Genomic DNA, 20,741 nt, shown 5'->3' with positions numbered 1-20,741 from the left:
CGTTATTATTTATAATTTATAATTATTTATACATTTGAAGTTTTATAACAAGTCAAAAAAGCTAACATATTTGCAACTATAAATTCGATTATAAATATTTGATTATAAACATTCGATTATAACTCGATTATAACTCGATTATAAATATTACGCGAAAAATCGATTTTTCAATATTATCGATATTTACATATATACATATTTTTTAGCGATATTCAAGAATAATTGGCTAATTTTATTATAATAATAATTCATTTTTCATATATAGATTATTAGAATTTATTTAAATATTTTAAATTACTGAAATATTCCATTAATATATAGAGGTACGTATTTACATACTATTGCAATTGAAAATGATTTAATTCTAATAAATATTTTATTAATTATATTCAACATAAAACAATTCTATTACTAGAGTTTATTCCAAATTAATAAATATTCAATTATGCGTTCGACGATTTAGTATTTTACGCATAATTGTCAAATATTAAATAAATTTATCAAATTAAATAAATAAAAAAAAACTTTTATTCAAAAAATATTCTGAGATTAATTAATATCTTATTTCATGCATAAAAATAAAATATAAAAAAGAACATACAAAATTAATACAATCTTTAGTGTATATATATATATATATATATATTATATATTAAAAAGATATATATATGTATATAATTTTGTTAAGTCCAATTCCCTTATTATTATAATATATTAATAGAATTTAATATATTAAATAATGAGATGTTAATATAAATCTTATTAATTTATAAATATAATTATATTATTTATAATTATAATTTATAAATCTTTATCATATATTTATATTATATAATCAAATGAAATAAACATAAACTTGATAAAATTAAATTAAATATAAAGAATAAATTAAACTAAATAAATATAATATGTCTTTATATGTAATAATTAATAATAAATAAACAATTATATAAAATATGTAAATATACTTCAAATAACAAAAATATATATGCTTACCTTTGTCCTTCCATTGATTGTGTACTTTCCCATTTTTCCATTATTACACATTTTATTTGCCCTCATAATGACTGCATCAACTTGAGATATAAGCATCCCAATATTTTGACATTGTTTTTCTTTACCATCAAGCCACGTTATTTGATCACCACGAATTGTCTTTAAGTCATTTGCACCTGCTTTATTAGAAACCAATTGTCCATCCTTAAATAACCCAGCACTGTACATATTTAAAACTTCTTTTAACACTGCACCACCTTTTTCCGTTCCTAGAAAATTATCTACCACACACATACCATATTCATCCATGTCTCTAATCACATTTCTGCTTATATCGTCTATTAATTTTTCAAGATTATTTTTATTTTTATGGAGAAAAGGTGGTAGAAGTTCTTCTTCACGAGTTAAATGAACCTCTGGAAAGTTCTTCATACCGTTATGATGTTGAGTAGGCATATCTAATTCATTGTCTTGTAAATTATCAAGAATTCTTGAATCTTGTAAAGCAGGATTCAATGATTCTGTTCTGGCACCTAAGATTGTATCTTCAGAACTTCCTTCATATGTTATTGGAGAAGTCCATCCATCTACTCTGTTAGTACGAGTACCTTTTGTTTTAATGTTATTAGATTTTCTTTTGGAATTTTGGCTTTCCTTATGATCTAATTGTCCTTTTATTTTTTCTGTCTGTTTGTTGATTCCTGTAAACAGTAGAATCATATAATATAATCTTTAATTATGATAAAATGAAAGTTATATTTATTTTATGCTATTTACAGTATATAATGAATTATTCATTATTAAAAATAACAATGATAAAATATCATTCCATTTTTTGTAGAATAAAACATATATTATTAAATGTTTACAGGAATATTCTAATATTAAAAAGCTTTGTAAAAAAAATCTGACGAAAACAAGATTTAGTTTGATGTACCTTCAAGATGTTTCACGTTATTATGTACATCTGGAACAGTGTTTGATTCTCGCGTTCTTCCTAACACTGATTTCTCGCTTAGGTTAGAAACCACTGGTGCAGTTGAAATCTGGCAGTTCTTTAAACATGATTCCTTCTTATTAGATTTTAGAATGGAATTTTGACTAGTAGCCGAAACTGTATCTGATACGATCGATTCCATAGAATGAATCGCACAAAATTCTTTATGACGTTTCCAGTCCCGTTTCTGGTGTTCTTTAGTACAATAAAAGACGGCCTTGCACCGTGAACATCTTAACAACTTGTCAGTCCTATTACAGACAACACAACCCACCGTTATACCTATTTGAACATCACCGCCGGGTGTCTGCGCACGACTGACTATCGGTCCGGACATGTTTCGTCGTTTATTTAGCAGCCACGAGTGCCGACGACATTTCTCCAATGAGGGAAGTCACACACGCACTCAATCTGCGTATGGTACTAGCGTGCTATTGAGACTGCAGTGCTTATACGTACGTTCGTCTTTAGATTACATACTACATATATGTTATCGAATCTGCAAAACACCTATTGGTGAAACGACGATCAAAACACCGATGCTTAATGTCCATTAGTTCTTACTATACATATATGTAATTGCGCATACGTACACTTATGCATCGATATATCAAATCGCACTGCATCGAGTTCTTTCTTTGAAAATTCATTTAAAAGTAAGGTATACAATTACTATCTTGATTGTTCATCACCCTTAAGAGAGCGCCACTTTATAATCATATTTTTGCAATCATAAAAATAATTCATTATATTTTGTAATTCAAGAAAATACTTTTTAATTGTATATTTATGTTTTAAATATTCTTTTATTATATTATTCAATAACAATTATTTGTACAAGAAGTAAATTCAATATAAATGAAAAATTATTAATATAATTTTATGCTAAGTAAGATTGCATAGAAATAATTATACGATAATTTGGTAGATTATTTTGACAAATAAATATAATGCGATTATATAATGTGATATTGTAATATAATATAAATTCAATGTATATGTAAAATGTAATAAAGTGTCTTCAAAACAAATATTTCTAAAATTTTATTTATTAAGAAAAAACGTGTTATAAATAATGTTAGATTTTTGTCATATCAAACATATGAAATTTTGTTTCTCTTCATAAAAAAGCAATGTTTCCATAGTTACGATATTCCTCTTGTATCATAACATTACATACTGTATGTATTGTATAGTTAAGTAATTCAAATTTCAACAAAATATTTTATATTTTATGAACAGAAAGAAACTTATTCTAAAAAAATGACTACTTTTATACCAAATGTGCACATTAAAGATGGAGAATATACAAAGACTATTTATTTAATGGTAGAATATATTTATATATTACAAATTATAGTATTTTATCAATTAATGTTTAAATATAATTAATTTATAATTATTATAAAGAATTTTTTAAATTATATTAATATTATTATTAAATATTAATATTTACATAGTATATATATATATATAAAAATCTTTTCTTAATTTTAAAAATATATGTAAAAATTATATTTTAATGTAAAAATCGATTTTTCAGATTAAAGAACAACGATATACAGAAACAATAAAAATATTACTTACACTTTTAGACTTTTATCCCATTGTACGTATGATTATATGACATAAAATATAAATTTTTTTTATCAATAAATAATTTTATGATAATAAATTATTTTACAGTCCAGACCCTGTTTGTCTCTTCTTGCTCATTGTTATTTTTATACACAAGATTTTATAGCTTCTGCACATTGCTATGAAAAATTAATTCAATTATGTCCTAATGAAAGTATATATAAATTATATCATGCTCAATCTTTGCATCAAGCATGTATGTATCAAGAAGCTTGGACAATATGTTCAAATATTATTAGTCAAAGCAATTTAGAATATAAAGTAAAGAAACTACAGGCAGCCATAAAATATGGACAAGAAGATATTGTTGCTGCAAAAAATTTAATTGATCAATGTTCAATAGATGATATTGATACAGAGATTAATTTAGGATGTCTTTTATATAAGGTATGGAAAATATTAAAGAAATGTATATATATGAAGTATATATTTATCTGTTTTTCTTTTTAGGAAGAACAATATGAACAAGCTTTAAAAAAGTTTGCAAATGCATTACAAATTATAGGTTTTAAGCCTCATTTATCATATAATGTAGCACTTTGTTACTTTAAATTAAAAGAATATGCTGCATCATTAAAACATATTGGTAAAGATAATATTTATATTAATCTTTATAATATTTATTTTATATATAACATTTTAATAGTTTATTATTTTAGCTGATATTATTGAGCAAGGAATAAGAGAACATCCAGAATTAGGAGTGGGTATGACAACAGAAGGTATAGAAGTACGCAGTGTTGGAAATACATTAACACTTCATGAAACTGCTTTAACAGAAGCATTTAACTTGAAAGCAGCTATAGAATATCAATTACAAAATTGTAATTATTTATACATTGTAAATTTAGTTTCTCATAATTTATCTAATATATTTTATATTTTTTATTTATTCAGATGAATCAGCAAAAGAAGCATTAACAGATATGCCTCCTAGATCTGAGGAAGAACTTGATGCTGTTACTTTACATAATCAAGCTTTAATAAATATGGATACAAAGCCAAGTGAGGGATTTGAGAAACTTCAATTTTTATTACAACAAAATCCATTTCCACCTGAAACTTTTGCAAATTTATTGTTACTATATTGTAAATACCAATATTATGATTTAGCTGCTGATGTTCTTGCTGAAAATGTACATTTGACTTATAAATATTTAACACCAGTAAGTATGATTTTTATTATTACATTGTTATATATATCTTTTGCAAATTGTGCATTAAAAATATTTTAATTATTTAAAAAAATATAAAATTAACACAAAAAATAATTTTGAATTTTAAAGCTTTTATATTTTATATTTTCACTTATCAGTATATTTAGTTTTTGAATGTTTACATTTCTTAGTATGTTTTTCTAAATTTTCTGAATGCTTTCGTTTATGAGCTTTCATATCATGACTAGAAACACTATCACTAGAACTTTCATCACTAGAAGAACTGTCATATTTTTTCTTTCTTTTCTGATCTTTAGAATATTTTTTCTTTTTTTTTTTAATTATACTTTCATCAGAATCACTATCAAGAATATCTTGTCTGATTCTTTTAGATTTTTTTTTCTTTTTTAATTTCTTTTGTTTATGTTTTTTTTCTTTCTTACTTATATTAGTTTCTGTTTGAACATCTTTTTGTTCTTCTTTTTTCTGTTCTTCTATTTCTGGAATTAGTTCATACTTTTTTCCATCAGGACTCATAAAACAATCATTAGATAAATGACCAGCAGTTCCACACTTTTTACATGTAGTATTAAGAACTGCTTCTAAATGTATAGTTTTGCGTTCATGCTTTTCAATAATCTTTTTCTTTTGTATATCTCTTTGTAATTGTACTCCATTTGGATCTAAATCTGTACCATTTCCCTGATTTACATATTTCATAGATAATCCTATTTTTCTATCATCTCCAATAGAAATAACTTTACACCAAACACGTTCCCCTTTTTGTAAAACTTCTGTAACATTATCAACATGAACACAACTAATCTAGAATTATAAAAATTAAAATTAATTGCATCATAAAATATAAATATTATAAAATATAAATAATTTGTTATGGACATATTTTCTTAATACTTGTGATCTATGTATTAATCCTTGTACAGAACAACCTGGGATTCTGATAAAAGCACCATAATTTTGTACAGATGCAATTTCTCCAAGAAATATTTGATTTAATTCACAATTAGTCATTTTTAAAACTTAACAAGATTATTTTATTATAAATTATATGATTAACATATGTAAGCAGAAAATAAACAAACGTCAATCAAATTTCATATGAAGGTTAGGTTTATTCACGATATTAAATATAGGACTGTAGTAAGCAAATTAATTTGAGGGTGCAAATAGTGAAAAATGGAAATTTATACATTTATAAATTTATATTTTATTCAATAAAAATTTTAATTTATTAAAATTAAAAAAAATAAAATATAAAGAATTTTATTGTAATTATAATAATATTTATTTCTCAGTATTTATATGACTTTTTGGATGCATTAATCACACAACAAACTTCACCGGAAGAAGCATATCGCAAATTTGATGATCTTGGTAATAAACACATGGAAATATTACGAAAAGCAACAAAACGAGTTCAGGAAGCACGATTAAATCATGATGACGGTGCTGTTAAAAAGGCTGTAAATGATTATGAAGAAGCTTTAGAAAGATATGTACCGGTTTTAATGGCACAAGCTAAAATTTATTGGGAACTTGGAAATTATATACAAGTTGAGAAAATTTTTAGAAAAAGCGTAGAATTTTGCAATGAACATGATATATGGAAATTAAATGTAGCTCATACTCTTTTTATGCAAGAAAATAAATTCAAAGAAGCAACAGGATTTTATGAACCAATTGTTAGAAAAAAATATGATAATGTTAGTTGTTTCATCTTTAATTTGCATCTTCAATTTATTTTGATCTGAATATATATGTTATTTCAATTATTAAATATTAAAAATTTCAGATTCTAGACGTAAGCGCTATAGTACTCGCTAATTTATGTGTAAGTTATATCATGACATCGCAAAATGCGGAAGCTGAAGGATTAATGAAAAAAATAGAAAAAGAAGAGCAAATAGTTTCACGCGAAGATCAAGATAAAAAATTATTTCATTTATGCATAGTAAACTTAGTAATTGGAACATTATATTGTTCTAAGGGAAATTACGAGTTTGGTATATCTAGAGTCATGAAAAGTTTGGAACCTTACAATAAAAAATTGGGAACAGATACTTGGTTTTATGCGAAAAGATGTTTTCTTTCTCTTTTAGAACAATTGGCTAAACAATTAGTAGTTTTAAAAGATACTACTCTTCAGGAATGTATACAATTTTTAGAACATTGTGAAGGTATATATTTTATTTTTATAAACAATAATATTTGTACACAATTGTTAAAATATTTATATTATTTTTTATTTTATTAGTTTATGGAAGAGATGTAATAACAATAGTAGAACAATCTTTTGATATGCAGGATATGCTTGCTATTACTCCACAAGGCAAGCAAACAGTTGTTTATGAAGCGCGATATTTAAAAGCTTTGTTTTTGAAATTGCAAATGTCTTAATATCTATTAACATATGTATATCTCTTTTATCTTACATATATTTATATATAAATATTGTATATAAAACATAAAAAATATTTATGAATATTAATTAAAAAAATTTTAATGTATAACATTATTTTTAAGCAATTAAATATATTTTTTATATGTATAAGCATGTAATTTCACAACATTTTTAAAATACATTGGAAATTTAAAAATAATTTCTTTAATTATGATTTAATATGTAGTACATGTTTTACGATTTACTATGTACGTCACTGTAGTGAAAATGGTGGTCGACATGGAGTTACAGGAAGCTAAAGATTATGTTCTTCAACTTATGAAAGATAAAGATAAAATTGAATCAGATTTGAAAGCTTTAAAAGAAATCTTAGATATTGTATGTATGTTAATATTTTAGACTTGCACAAAAAGTCTATTTAATTATATCATCCAGAATAAATATATATAGAATGAGCTGTCAAATTTTCGAAAAAATTATTGAATATTTACATATATAAATTGTAGAATCATGTCGGCATGGATGATCCGCTGGTGGACTGTGAAGGGTATCCACGAAGTGATATTGATGTTTATCAAGTGAGACATGTGAGACATAAAATAATATGTGCGTTTAATTACTATGCAATTTTCTCTATGTAATTTTATTAACTTTAACTTATTAGTAAATTATTAAGTGATTAGGTCTTAGAAATGATCATAAAGCATTGATGAATAAAATAGAAGAAGGTTTGCACAGAGTGCATGCCTTAGCAGGAAATCAAGCAGAATGTTCTAATACAACTGCAACTATTATTCAAGACAATGCACAATTAGATCCTTTCTTAAAGGTGAATTTAGTATCTCCAGGTTCTCCAGCAGAAATAGCAGTAAGAATTTTTTTGAATTTCCATAAATGATTATAAACTCACAATATAATTTATTTATAATTTATTTTGAATGTTAAATTGTATAGGGAATCCAAGTTGATGATCTTATCTTAGAATTTGGGTCTATTGATTGTCGGAATTTTAAATCATTAAAAGATATTGGAACTCTGGTACAAAATAGTAGATATAAGACAATAAATATAAAAATTAAACGTGGATCTAATATCATTGCTTTGACTTTAATTCCACGTCCTTGGATTGGTAATGGTCTTCTGGGTTGCAATGTAATACCTATAGAGACAGTTGAAAGATAAAGTTTTTGAAATAAATTTTTATTTATATGTTGATTTTGTGTGTATACTATCAATAAAGGAATATTTATAAAAATATTGTGTTTATAATTATTGTATTTATAATATATGTATATTTTTTATGTAATATACATATTTTTATATAATAACCTTGAAATTGGTTTTAAATAAATATTAAAATATAATCCTAAGACTCTTAGATTTTGAAATTCAATACATATAATCTTTCAATGTAAATTCTCATTTGATTGAGTATTTAAAGTGGTAGAGTTGTTATAAATTCAAGCACATTCTAAGAAGCAGGAGTTAGTACTGGAAAACAGTAACAAGATGCATTTCCCATTGATTGTAAGTTATAATTTATATTTATATTTTATATATTTTGTATATATTATACATAAATATATATATATATATATTTATTTATTTATTTGTTAGTAAAAATATTTTTTAAGCAGATAGTATTCAGCTTAATTATTTGTGGATGTCAAGTACTAAGTCAAACTAATACTTATGAATATTCTGATCAACATCCATGGTCACTTGTCTATACCTTATATCCATTTTATAATTCTGAAACATTACTGGAAGTGTGGAAGGGAGATAAAACTGTTGATATTTCAACCAATGTAGTAACTTTAGCTCCACATGAACAAGAACAAACAGTTTTATTTTCTGATGATATTCAACATAATGGTACAAATTTAAAATCACAAAACAATTTATCTTATTTTTTAAGCGAAACCAAAAATATAAATAATGAGCAATTATCAAAAAACAGACTTTCCAATTATGTAAGTATTAAATCAGCTTTTAAATTTTATTACAATAAATGTATGCTTATATTATTGTTAATATTAATAATATTTATTTTAATATATAGAGAAACAGACATAAAGATACAAATCTTCAAAATGAGTAAAAATCTTCAAAGTATTTGGATTTCAACTGGATTTTATGATTTAAAGGATTCATATATTTATTCATAAAAGTATAATTTTAGATATTAGTATTGCTATATCTTGCATTACATTGTGAAACATGTGCTTGTAGAAAATTGTATTAAAATAATTTATATGCAGAATTTGAATATTTTTATTTCTACCCTTTTTTAAACAATAATTTAATTCTTTTAAAGAATAACTTATTCGATTTTTGAAATTTATATTTTTTTAAATATCTTATTTAACCTATAAAAGATTAAATAATATATTATTTACGAAATTTTATGCTAAATATTACTTCTATTATATTAACTTCTATTATATTATTTTAATATATAAATAAATTCTGTGTAAAGAAATTACAATAAATTAAATAGTAACTGTAATGACTTATGAAATAATAATAATGACTTAGTGACTAAAGTTTTGTAAATTGGTATTTTTACATACTATTATCATGGGTACATATAAAAACTATATGAAATTATTGGAATCTTGGCCATTAGATAATACAAAACCTGGCAGGTAATTTTATTAAATAAATCAAATTAAAATTTTTTTATATCTTAATATTTTTATTATAAATATAATCATATTTATGCTAATATTTTTTAATTTTGCTTATAATCAATATTGAGGTTAAATTTAACGTTTTAAATGTTTTTATATTGTATGAAATTAATTATATATTTTATTATTATTATATCATTATTATATCAATTTAATAATAATTTTATGTTTAATAATAATTATTATTAATTAATATGAAATATAATTTATAAAATAATTTATGTATTTCAGAGATTTGGCTCAACATATTCGTGACCAAATAAAACTTGCATTTGCAAAGGGTGAAGCTAGTGAAATAAATCGTGAACAATGTGATCGTTATTATACGAGTTTAAAGAGAATTTGTTCTAATCATTATGGACAAATTTATATTCGAAAATTTCCAAGTACAGCTAGTGGATTAACAAAAGAACAGTGCAATTTAATTCTTACACCGGAAGCATTACAATATTTTGAAGAAAAACAAGAAGGAATCTTTTCACGTACATTTTCAAGATTATTCAAGAATGTTATTAAAAAAAATGAATGATATGATTCATATACGTAGATATTATGGCATGAAATATTTAAGTAGAAATATATATTATTTATTTCGGAAACAAAATGATATAATATACTTAAAAAATAATAGAAAATATAGTAAAATAGTAAATGAAAATGATAATAATATTGAAAATACATCTCACATACCAGTAATGGTTAATGAAGTATTACATTATTTAGAACCATCACCAGGAAAAATTTTTGTGGATATGACATTTGGTGCTGGTGGACATTCTATGAAAATTCTGGAATCCTCTCCTAATATAAAAATATTTGCATTGGATAGAGATCCTATTGCACATCAATATGCATTAAAATTATCAGAAAAATATCCTGAACAAATAATACCATTATTAGGAAGATTTTCTGAATTACCACAATTGCTTTGTAAATATAAGGTAAATGTAAATAGCATAGATGGTTTTTTATTTGATTTTGGTTGTTCATCTATGCAACTTGATGTTGGTGAAAGAGGATTTTCTTTATCAAAAAGTGGGCCTTTGGATATGAGAATGGATGGATTTAGATATCCACAAGAACCTACAGCTGCTGAAGTTTTAAAAGAAATAACAGAAGAAGATTTAGCTTTTATTTTAAAGATTTATGGTAATGAAAAATATGCTAAAAAAATTGCACGTGCCATTATAGAAACTCGATATACTTTTAGAAATTTAAAAACTACACAAGAATTAGCTCAGCTCATTGAATCTGTGATTTCAGAAAAAAGATTTGATCAACTTGGTAGATATACTCATTGTGCAACAAAAACATTTCAAGCATTAAGAATTTTTGTAAATAATGAATTAAATGAGATTAATTATGGTATTGTTATTGCTGGATTTTATTTAAAAACCAATGGTCGTTTAATAACAATATCTTTTCATTCTTTGGAAGATACTATTGTTAAAAGACATATGTCTGCAAATATAACAGAAACTGTAGCTAATAAAATACCATTAAAATTTTCAGACTATGGCAAATATTATACTCTAACTGAAATGAAAGCTTTCAATCGAATTCCATGGAAAATGTTACATAAACATGTAATAACACCTACACAAGAGGAAATAAATAAAAATCCAAGATCACGTTCTGCAAAATTACGAGCACTTGCTAAAGTGATTTAATTATTAATCAAATTATTAATCAAATTATCAAAGTTTATAAATATAAAACATTTTTCATCTCAAATATATTTTTTTAATTTTAATTTTAATATAAAACAATATTTATTGTATCTGAAGGTATGCGTTTCATATATATATGTACATTTATCACATGTAGAAGGAAATTAAAATTATTGTAATGATTAATACTATGTAATTTAAATATATATAACATAGTATTATAAATCATAAGAATATTTATAATATTTGATGTTTAATATATTCAAAATAAGCCTTCTATTTCATTTGTTTCATTATTCCAATCCATATCATAAATGCTTGGCCTTGTAGATAGACCTGGCATCATCATTATCTAGAAAAATAATATTATAATTACAAATTATATATAAATTATATAAAATTATATAAAATTCTATAATTTAAAATACTTACCTCTCCTACCATAGGTACTATAAAACCTGCTCCTACAGATACAAATATATCAGTAATATTAAGTGTGAAATCAATAGGTGCACCTTTAATGGATGGATCACCAGTTAAAGAGTTTGATGTTTTTGCCATGCAAAGAGGTAATGTATCATAACCTAATTTATTATATTTTTCGATTTTTTTCTGAACCTGCATTAATTTTGTTAAAATTGTTAATTTTATACATAATTATGCAAATTATATATATATATTATAAACTTATTGAAAGTTTACCTTGTCTGCAAGAATAACTTGTCCAGCTCCATATATTTCTTTAGCAATGATATTTATTTTTTCTTCAATATTAATATTAAGGTCATATAATACTTTAAAATTATAATGTTTATTTGTGGCAGCTATAACTGCATCTGCAAGTGCTGTAGCACCTGCACCACCTTCTGTCCAATGATTACATATAATTGCATCAATTGCACCACTTTCTATTGCAGCTTTTTTTATTAATTCTAATTCAGATTGGGTATCAGTACTAAAATAATTTTAAATTTATTTTCTTCTATATAGTAGTTTAAAAAGTTATAGTTTACTTCAATTATGAGTTATATTTTTTATAAAACTTACGCATGAACGTTAATGGCAACAATTACTGGAATGCCAAATTTAATTCCATTACTAATGTGCTTCTGAAGATTTGGAAGACCTTTTTTAATTAAATCAAGATTTTCTTCGAGATATTCTTTTTTTAATGGAGCACCAGTTGTTACTGGAGGCCCACCACCATGCATTTTTAATGCTCTAACAGTTGCAACGAGCACAATAGCATTTGGTACATGTTTAGATGCCCGACATTTAATATTAAAGAATTTTTCCATTCCGATATCAGAACCGAATCCAGCTTCGGTTACTACGATACCTTCGGGACCAACTAATTTTAATGCAATAGCATCCGCAATGATAGAACTACAACCGTGTGCGATATTTGCAAATGGTCCAGCATGAACCATTACTGGTGTTCCTTCTAAAGTTTGCATAAGTGTCGGTTCAATGGCATCTTTTAGTAGAATTGCCATTGCTCCAGTCATACCCTAAATATATATTTAATATATTACTAAGCAATAAAATAAAATATTTGCGATTTCATAATTTAATATACTAACAAAATCTTCGGCGGTTAAGGGTTCTCCATTTTTGTTGAAAGCAACTACTATATTACCAAGTCTCTGTTTCATATCATCAACACTAGTTGATAATGCAAGTATTGCCATTATTTCTGAACCAACAGAAATGCAAAATGATGTTTGTCGTGTTTTACCTTTCTCAGTTGGATTTTCACCGATTGTAATTTTGCGTAAAAATCGATCATTTATATCAACCACTAAAATAAATATATTTTATTAATAAAGAAAATTTCTTTTATAAATTTTAGACATGATAATTTTTATATTACCTCGAGTCCAAGTGATATTTTCTGGATCGATATCTAATCTTGCAAATTTTCTTTTTTCTTCTTCAGTTAAACTATTTGGATCAGTTTTTGTAATACCTAATTTTTTTAAACGTTTCAATTGTATTTTTGAAAATTTTCTTTCATTTTTAATTGTTGGTACAAGACGATTATAAAGAGCCTCATCGGTTTGAGTACACTCATGAAAATATCGAGCATCAATTTGTGCTGCTAATAAATTATTGGCTGCAGTCACAGCATGAATATCACCAGTTAAATGTAAATTAAATTCTTCCATGGGAATGACCTAAATATATATGTTTTTTTTACATTTAATAACATATTTTAATATAATAAAAAACTTATATAATCAAGGAAATGTTTCGTATAATATGTCATAATTTAGTTTTAAATTTTTATATTCTAATAATTTATGTAAATGATATTATGATTGTATATCTTTGATATTAAGCTTGTATATCTTTGAAATATTTTTTATAATAATTTCAATACATGATACCTGCGAGTATCCTCCACCTGCAGCTCCACCTTTCACTCCAAACGTAGGTCCTTGACTAGGTTGCCGTAAAGTTACAAATGAATTTTTACCTCTGTGTGCAGTTAATGCTTGCACTAACCCTACTGATGTCGTACTTTTACCTTCACCGAAAGGTGTTGGTGTGATACCAGCAACTACTACGAGTTTTCCATTTGGTTGATGTTTCAATCGTTTTAAAACATTCAAGCTAATCTTTGCTTTTTTACTTCCATAAGGACTAATTTCATTAGGGAGCAAACCAATTTCTTCAGCTAAAGTCGTGATTGGTTTAGGTTCTTGATTTCTTGAAATTGTTATGTCGCTAGGTACCGGTTTTTGAGGATTGATTTTTAAAATTCTCAGTTTCCATTTTTTGTTTAATATTTTTTCAGCTGCTCTTTGTGCAGATATTACTGTATTTTTCATCAACATAGCTACAGTCATTGGACCAACGCCTCCAGGTACAGGCGTAATATATGAAGCTATTTTCACAGCTTCTTCGTAATCAACATCGCCCACTAAACGTTGTCCACTATTCTTTGTAGAATCTAAAAAAATCCTTTAGATTATAATACTATTATTGATTATTATTATATAAATTTATTATGTTTTTTTATAATGAATTTTTTATTTTTTACACTAAATATTTTTTAGAATTCTATTGAAAATTAAAAAAAATTAAAAATAAAATTTGTAAGCTTGAAATTAGAAGATAAAAGTAAAATTTTGCTAAACAAGTTGAAAATATTTAATAGATCATTTATCTTTTGTTTGTTATTTGTCTTATTATATTTACTATTTCGAAACTTTAGTTTTATGTAATGAAAGAAAGAGTATATAAACATAAATACTGATAACGAATGATATGAAACTAATATTTTTCAGTTTTTCCAGTTGAAGAATCATAACATTAAGTTTAATAATTATTTTAATTGTTAAATTGATAATGCGCAATTTAAGAACTAAAAACAAAAAATTGATAAACACAATACATAAAAGGATTACCTGGAATAGAATTGATTCCACAATCAATTACTACTGCGCCCGGTTTAATCCAATTTCCTTTAACCATCTGAGGTTGCCCTATACCAACCACTAAGATATCAGCTTGTGAGACCTTTAATTATAAATATAATTACATTTATTTTATGATATTTTATATTTTATACGTAATTTCATAATATTTCAGTCATAGTTTTAATAATACTATACTCACAATTTGTGGAAGATTTTTTGTTTTTGAATGACACACTGTTACAGTTGCGTTATGCCATTTCAAAAGTTCAGATATAGGTGTACCAACGATTTTACTTCTACCTAAAACTACAGCTTGAGCTCCTGCAATTGGTACTCCGCTCCTGGAAAATATGATTTTAATTATTATATATTAATTATTATTATATATATATTATATATTTTGTTATATATTTTATATAAATACAAATTATTCATTATTCGAAATATTCAATTAAGAATTAATTCATTTTAAAAATTATTTCTTTTTTAGCATATCCTATTTTGCATATTAATTTTCTAAGAATAATAAATTATATTATTATCTGAAAAATGTAAAAATATTTTCAATTACTTTTTGATTAATTCAATACATCCATTTGGTGTGCATGGTAAAAATCCCGACATATCACCAATAGCTACTCTTCCTTCATTGATTGTATTCAATCTAGAAATATAATAGAATTTTATTTTAATATTTTGATTATAAATGCTTTAATTTATTCTTAATTATTTATTTTAAAAATAATTAATAAAATAAAAATTAATGTTTTAAAATCTTTTAAATTCTTTTAAATCTATAATGCTAATAATAGAGGCGTCATTTTAATTTAATAAAAATATCAAGATATTTCAATAAAAAAATAAATAAAAAATGATTATCATCAACTTTGCAACTATTAATCGAAAAATGTTTGATTACGTTCTTATCAGTTAATTTGAGACATTTTACGTTAAAGGTCAATTCTATATGTTAATATATTTTTACATTATATTAATTTAAATAAAATTTTTAGAGTTACATTATTTCCTAATTAATTTTTATAAAACAATTCAATTAAATATATTTTTATTACTTGTATATTTTTATTTATTTTATATTTAAGAAGATATATATATATATAATAATATAGAGAAATAATATATGTATATTATATATATTATATTTATAAAATATATATAATAACAAATTTCACAAAACTTACCCATCTACATCTTTTTCGGGTAATACTAAATCAGTAATCATATTTGAATTAATTTTATTGATAGAATCAAGTGGCATTTGTACAATAATACCATGTATATTTGGATCTTGATTTAATTTATTCACTTTGTTTATTAATTCTATTTCTGTGATAGTGTTTGGTAATTTTACATGATCTACAACAATTCCAATATCATTTGCTGCTTTTATTTTCATTCTTATATAAACATTTGAATCTTCTCGACCGCCTACTTGAACGATCGCTAAATTAGGTACAAAGTTTGATATTTTTTCTTTCAATGCCTTCACATCTTTTGTTATGTTTTCACGAATTTCCCTAAGGAAAATAAATATATAAAGAAAATAATAATAATTTCATTATATCGCTTTTTTTTCAAAAATATTTTGTAAATTTAAAATATTTTTATTAATATATATAAAATTATTTACTTTAAAAAAAATAAGTATTAAATTTATTGAATTTATTAAATTGTTAATTACATTACATTATATTAATTACATTAATTAATTACATAATATATTTATTTCCATATTTTAAAAAATTGTTTATTTATTTTAATATTTTTTTTAAATATTTTACATAAATATTTATGTCAATATATATATATTTCTGATATCATATCTTTCGAAATTTGAAATTGGCGCATTGTAACGAATACGTCATATGTTTTCTAAAAAGTAAGTACATCAGTAAGTAAATACATATATTTAATATTTTTAGTAATCAAAAATTTTATTTTTAAGATATATTTATATATTAACAAGTGTTCATGATCATATAATGTAATTTTAAAAAGTATACATAACCTCACTCAAAAAAAAATATATTTTTATGATGATTTATAAGAATTTATGAAAAAATGAAATTTTAAAAATTAAGTTTAGTTGTAATAGATACTATCGACCTCTATATAATTTTTAATCAAAAAATTGAATTGTAATTGATATTTGAAAAGTTTTAAAATTTTAAAATTTACTTCATGAAATAGATATTGATCAAAAATCAATAATTTATTTTAAAGATTCGTTTTAAAAAATCTAATACATTTGAAATTAATTGAAATAGTTTAATATATATATATATATATATATTAAATTTGTTTCTTTTGTATTTTAAAAAAAATATAACTTACTTCGCTAATTCAGTGCCGGATAATATAATTCCTCGTACATCTGTTGACATAATTCTATAAAAAAATCTACAAACACAAGAAAAATAAATGATGTGTTTTTACTATTTTTATTAAATTTTTTAAGACAATCAGTTTCGAAGAATGTAAATTACAACGTATAAATCGATACGATCAATATGAATGAACAGTCTTAAGTGAAGCATCCGGTTTTCAAGCGAGTCACTTGTAATATGTATGTATGTATGTATATGTGTGTATTTATTGAGATAGAATTATGTGAACTGTTATTATGGAGAATAATATTCCATCATTTAAACACGCTTATATAGCTTACGCTTCTTCTGAAATTTATACAAAATATTAATAAACAATGAATATTAACAAATAAATATATATTTCTAACTTATTTATATGTAATTTATCTTTTAATAAATTTTTTTCATGTTTTAAAAATTATCTATAATTAGAAAATAAAATCTTTATTGTTATAAATTAAGTAAGAAATTTATATGTATTATATAAAATATAATAACATATAAATATAATAATTGGAATATAATATATACATAATATATATAATACAATAATTTGCAACGTTTTCTTTAATTTTTTCTATTTATTATTGATATATCCTTGATAATTTTCAATTATTGAATAAATATTTCAATTATCAATAAAAACAATAAAATTTGGAATGAATATTACAAGAAATATAAATCTTACTTGAAAGTTTGCGATATTGATATCATTTATATTATAAATTAAGTTTCTTTCTAATCTTTTTGTAAAAACGAACAGTTCATTAACAAAGTTAATTTTTATGGAGGTATACAAAAAAAATATATAAGAAAAATCTTTATCGACAATTCATGATGACATTAAGATTGATAACCTTGATATTTCAATTATTATGAATTTATTATGAAAATATTATTATACACAATATAAAGCACAAAATATTTATGAATAAAATACACATAAAATAACATAGGTGCACGCAAATTCATATACTTGTTATAAATTAATAATTATTTTTATATAAAAATTGAGTATTTAAGTGAAATTAATTGAATTGCAACGTTAAATATAATTAAGATAAAAGTAAGAATAGTTTCGTTATCTATTGCAACATTTCTTTTCTTGATAAGTAAGTAAGTTTAAATATAATACAAATATTGCTGTGCTTATTTTCAATGAATAACAGAAAAAGTGAATAATTTTTAGTAATAAGACTTAATAAGTATATGAAAAATGAAAAAAAAAAAAAAATAATTTATCAAATATTATCTTATGTATGTCAAAATTTCGCAATTAGTTTTTCTAATATATTTTTTGGTCAAACTACATAATAATTAATTTTTGTGTCATAAAAATTTATTAAAAAAAATGCAATTTGTATAAAATCGAAAATTTTATAATAAAAAAAATAGAAATAGAGAATTAGAAAAAATAAGATTAATCACTTAATCTGAATAATGTTTAATTTTAAATTTGTCTTTTAAGTATGGTAAATATTATTTATTATCGATATTTATCATTAAAATAAAATAAACTTTTAATAACTTAATTTTTATAGAATGATATATAATATAATTTTATAATACAATGATTTTTATAATATATATTCTAGAGTATTATATTTTACGATGCGATATTATATTTTATATATATTTTATACAAATAATAATGTTTTTTAAAAGATATACAATTAACAATTCAAATATATCGAAGAAAGAAAAAAATAAAATTAATCAAATATTAGAGTTATCTCCTGAGCGTATAAGTTTACAGAGCAAGTATAAACAAGGAAAACAAACAGTGAGAAAAAGACAGAAAAGAATAAAAATGTGGAAATTAGCGCCATCTTCAGAGTGCCGTAAATGAAACTATATAGACAAGGAGAGCAAATAATAAAAGAAGGATAGAGATAAAAAAGAATTAATCATCAGCGCCATCTCATGAATGTCTAAGATATTTCTCTAAAAATTTTTAAAAGAGATGGCATTCATATTCAATTCTTATTTTATATTACCTTACCTTTCAAGAACTATTTTTAATACTCGAGAGATGGCGCCACCAATACTCTTTGCAATATCTTTATCCTTTTCTTAATATTTGCTTTCCTTATCTAGTTAGTTTCATTTACTATGAAGAGATGGCGCCACCAATACTCTTTGCAGTATCTTTATCCTTTTCTTAATATTTGCTTTCTTTGTCTAGTTAATTTCATTTACAATGAAGAGATGGCGCCACCGACACTCTTTACATTATCTCTATCCTTCTCTTATTATTTGCTCTTCTTGTCTAGTTAATTTTATTTACGATAAAGAGATGGCGCCACCGATACTCTTTACATTATTTACATTATCTGTATCCTTCTCTTATTATTTGCTTTCTTTGTCTAGTTAGTTTTATTTACAATGAAGAGATGGTGTTAGGTGTTCAATTTTTATCATATTTCTGTCTTTCTTCTATTATTTGCTCTTCTCATTTGCTCTTCTATATTTTTGCGTATTTTATATCTCATATATATTTTTGTTTTTTCATATTTTATGTATGTTTTACATATATTTTAATATTTTATCATAGATTTCTTCGATTTCTTAGGTTTATTTATCACACAATTAAAGCGATATATATATAAAAAGTAAGTATTAAATAGATAAGTAATTAGATACCAAGTAATTAGATATAAGTAAAATGATGAAAAATTAATTAAATATTTTCGAAATTATTAGTTATAAAGTATATACATGTACATTTGAAATATTTTTCACTCGTCGGAGAAAAATAATAAATTAATCTACTAATACCAGAAGAAATATAAAATATATATATAAAATGACACGCAGAATTTCTCTTCATTGTAAATAAAATTAACTAGACAAAGAAAAGCTTCTTCTTAGAGATTTTTTTAGAAAACCAACGACATTATTCTCTGAACACAATTAAAACATGATACAACAAACACATTTAACATCTCAATGATTAAGTTCCTTAGTATTCCGACAACTCGAAAAGACTTTACGTCTGCTTCAAACGGTTCAATGAAATTAAGCATAGTATGTTCCACGTCCTTTATCCGGTCTTCGCGCTGATTGGGGGATCTGTAATGTCGTTAGATCGTGGTTTTCAACCGGCCGTTCTGCCGTTTCGGCATTCGAGGTCGAAGCAACCGGCGAAGATTAGTAAGATTAACCAAGATCCTCCTTCTACGTGGCTTTCCGCGTTCTCAGAAGGGCGGAAGTCCGACAAAGGAGCGCGATTCGTGGTCACATCTCTGATGCTCCAGATTCCCTTCCGTATTCCGACCAAACTCGTTTTGCTCCCTCTTTATTCCCCCTTCTTATCGAGTTCAATTACGTTTCCTCCAAACCTAATTTCTATT

General features: G+C 23.8%; 8 protein-coding genes across 9 annotated transcripts; 5 read left to right on the top strand and 3 right to left on the bottom strand.

Annotated features, from left to right (window-relative positions):
- Positions 1-61: 61 nt before the first annotated feature.
- On the bottom strand, positions 62-2,330 carry LOC122710949 (rho GTPase-activating protein gacZ-like). The gene is made up of 3 exons (XM_043929218.1): positions 1,934-2,330; positions 997-1,697; positions 62-76 (listed from the first exon to the last, which is right to left on the bottom strand). The coding sequence occupies exons 1-3, from the start codon at positions 2,328-2,330 to the stop codon at positions 62-64; spliced, it is 1,113 nt and encodes a 370-aa protein (XP_043785153.1).
- Positions 2,329-7,284, top strand: LOC122710929 (tetratricopeptide repeat protein 30A). Its single transcript, XM_043929190.1, is given in 12 exon segments — positions 2,329-2,438; positions 2,440-2,568; positions 3,139-3,154; positions 3,224-3,322; positions 3,537-3,602; positions 3,680-4,018; positions 4,082-4,217; positions 4,291-4,455; positions 4,529-4,797; positions 6,105-6,512; positions 6,602-6,986; positions 7,064-7,284. Coding segments are annotated over 12 exon segments (2,265 nt in total). The 3' UTR covers positions 7,207-7,284.
- LOC122710926 (nucleolar protein of 40 kDa-like) lies at positions 4,856-5,907 on the bottom strand. Its single transcript, XM_043929182.1, has 2 exons — positions 5,704-5,907; positions 4,856-5,613 (listed from the first exon to the last, which is right to left on the bottom strand). Exons 1-2 carry the CDS (start codon positions 5,818-5,820, stop codon positions 4,936-4,938), a joined length of 795 nt encoding a protein of 264 aa, XP_043785117.1. The 5' UTR covers positions 5,821-5,907; the 3' UTR covers positions 4,856-4,935.
- Positions 7,285-7,456: 172 nt separating the features above from the next.
- LOC122710942 (26S proteasome non-ATPase regulatory subunit 9) lies at positions 7,457-8,465 on the top strand. The gene is made up of 4 exons (XM_043929210.1): positions 7,457-7,588; positions 7,717-7,816; positions 7,894-8,078; positions 8,165-8,465. Exons 1-4 carry the CDS (start codon positions 7,457-7,459, stop codon positions 8,390-8,392), a joined length of 645 nt encoding a protein of 214 aa, XP_043785145.1. The 3' UTR covers positions 8,393-8,465.
- Positions 8,466-8,647: 182 nt separating this feature from the next.
- Positions 8,648-9,467, top strand: LOC122710948. Of its 2 annotated transcripts, none has more exons than XM_043929217.1 (3): positions 8,648-8,737; positions 8,848-9,183; positions 9,273-9,467. In XM_043929217.1, the coding sequence occupies exons 1-3, from the start codon at positions 8,720-8,722 to the stop codon at positions 9,309-9,311; spliced, it is 393 nt and encodes a 130-aa protein (XP_043785152.1). In that variant the 5' UTR covers positions 8,648-8,719; the 3' UTR covers positions 9,312-9,467. The 2 variants fall into 2 exon arrangements, with proteins under 2 accessions (XP_043785152.1, XP_043785151.1); XM_043929216.1 differs by having other exon boundaries at positions 8,662-8,737; positions 8,845-9,183.
- Positions 9,468-9,693: 226 nt separating this feature from the next.
- LOC122710933 (ubiquinol-cytochrome-c reductase complex assembly factor 2) lies at positions 9,694-10,432 on the top strand. Its single transcript, XM_043929197.1, has 2 exons — positions 9,694-9,858; positions 10,135-10,432. The coding sequence occupies exons 1-2, from the start codon at positions 9,791-9,793 to the stop codon at positions 10,430-10,432; spliced, it is 366 nt and encodes a 121-aa protein (XP_043785132.1). The 5' UTR covers positions 9,694-9,790.
- LOC122710932 (probable methyltransferase-like protein 15 homolog) lies at positions 10,410-11,637 on the top strand. The gene has a single exon (XM_043929196.1). The coding sequence runs from the start codon at positions 10,410-10,412 to the stop codon at positions 11,571-11,573; it is 1,164 nt and encodes a 387-aa protein (XP_043785131.1). The 3' UTR covers positions 11,574-11,637.
- Positions 11,638-11,745: 108 nt separating this feature from the next.
- LOC122710945 (C-1-tetrahydrofolate synthase, cytoplasmic) lies at positions 11,746-17,537 on the bottom strand. The gene is made up of 12 exons (XM_043929214.1): positions 17,354-17,537; positions 16,201-16,536; positions 15,570-15,662; positions 15,198-15,339; positions 14,987-15,098; positions 13,964-14,529; positions 13,447-13,750; positions 13,157-13,374; positions 12,621-13,084; positions 12,276-12,528; positions 12,006-12,191; positions 11,746-11,925 (listed from the first exon to the last, which is right to left on the bottom strand). Exons 1-12 carry the CDS (start codon positions 17,401-17,403, stop codon positions 11,836-11,838), a joined length of 2,814 nt encoding a protein of 937 aa, XP_043785149.1. The 5' UTR covers positions 17,404-17,537; the 3' UTR covers positions 11,746-11,835.
- Positions 17,538-20,741: the final 3,204 nt, after the last annotated feature.

The sequence above is a fragment of the Apis laboriosa genome, unplaced genomic scaffold, assembly GCF_014066325.1.
Source record: "Apis laboriosa isolate Shangri-la unplaced genomic scaffold, ASM1406632v1 scaffold167_cov148, whole genome shotgun sequence".
Classification (NCBI taxonomy): Eukaryota; Metazoa; Arthropoda; class Insecta; order Hymenoptera; family Apidae; genus Apis; species Apis laboriosa.
Note: the sequence above shows the minus strand (reverse complement) of the source record. Positions and strands in the feature narration are given on the sequence as shown.

Bases quoted from the DNA above. Each gene is read 5' to 3' on its own strand.
- LOC122710949 (XM_043929218.1), bottom strand. From the start codon at position 2,330: ATGTCCGGACCGATAGTCAGTCGTGCGCAGACACCCGGCGGTGATGTT. The intron at 1,698-1,933 runs GTACATCAAACT...TACTGTTTACAG, and splicing joins TAACGTGAAACATCTTGAAG to GAATCAACAAACAGACAGAA.
- LOC122710926 (XM_043929182.1), bottom strand. From the start codon at position 5,820: ATGACTAATTGTGAATTAAATCAAATATTTCTTGGAGAAATTGCATCT. The intron at 5,614-5,703 runs GTATTAAGAAAA...TTATAATTCTAG, and splicing joins GATTAATACATAGATCACAA to ATTAGTTGTGTTCATGTTGA.
- LOC122710942 (XM_043929210.1), top strand. From the start codon at position 7,457: ATGTACGTCACTGTAGTGAAAATGGTGGTCGACATGGAGTTACAGGAA. The intron at 7,589-7,716 runs GTATGTATGTTA...TATAAATTGTAG, and splicing joins TAAAAGAAATCTTAGATATT to AATCATGTCGGCATGGATGA. The intron at 8,079-8,164 runs GTAAGAATTTTT...TAAATTGTATAG, and splicing joins GTTCTCCAGCAGAAATAGCA to GGAATCCAAGTTGATGATCT.
- LOC122710948 (XM_043929216.1), top strand. The intron at 9,184-9,272 runs GTAAGTATTAAA...TTTAATATATAG, and splicing joins AAAACAGACTTTCCAATTAT to AGAAACAGACATAAAGATAC.
- LOC122710933 (XM_043929197.1), top strand. From the start codon at position 9,791: ATGGGTACATATAAAAACTATATGAAATTATTGGAATCTTGGCCATTA. The intron at 9,859-10,134 runs GTAATTTTATTA...TATGTATTTCAG, and splicing joins GATAATACAAAACCTGGCAG to AGATTTGGCTCAACATATTC.
- LOC122710932 (XM_043929196.1), top strand. From the start codon at position 10,410: ATGTTATTAAAAAAAATGAATGATATGATTCATATACGTAGATATTAT.
- LOC122710945 (XM_043929214.1), bottom strand. From the start codon at position 17,403: ATGTCAACAGATGTACGAGGAATTATATTATCCGGCACTGAATTAGCG. The intron at 14,530-14,986 runs GTAATCCTTTTA...GGATTTTTTTAG, and splicing joins TGGAATCAATTCTATTCCAG to ATTCTACAAAGAATAGTGGA. The intron at 13,751-13,963 runs GTATCATGTATT...ATATATATTTAG, and splicing joins CAGGTGGAGGATACTCGCAG to GTCATTCCCATGGAAGAATT.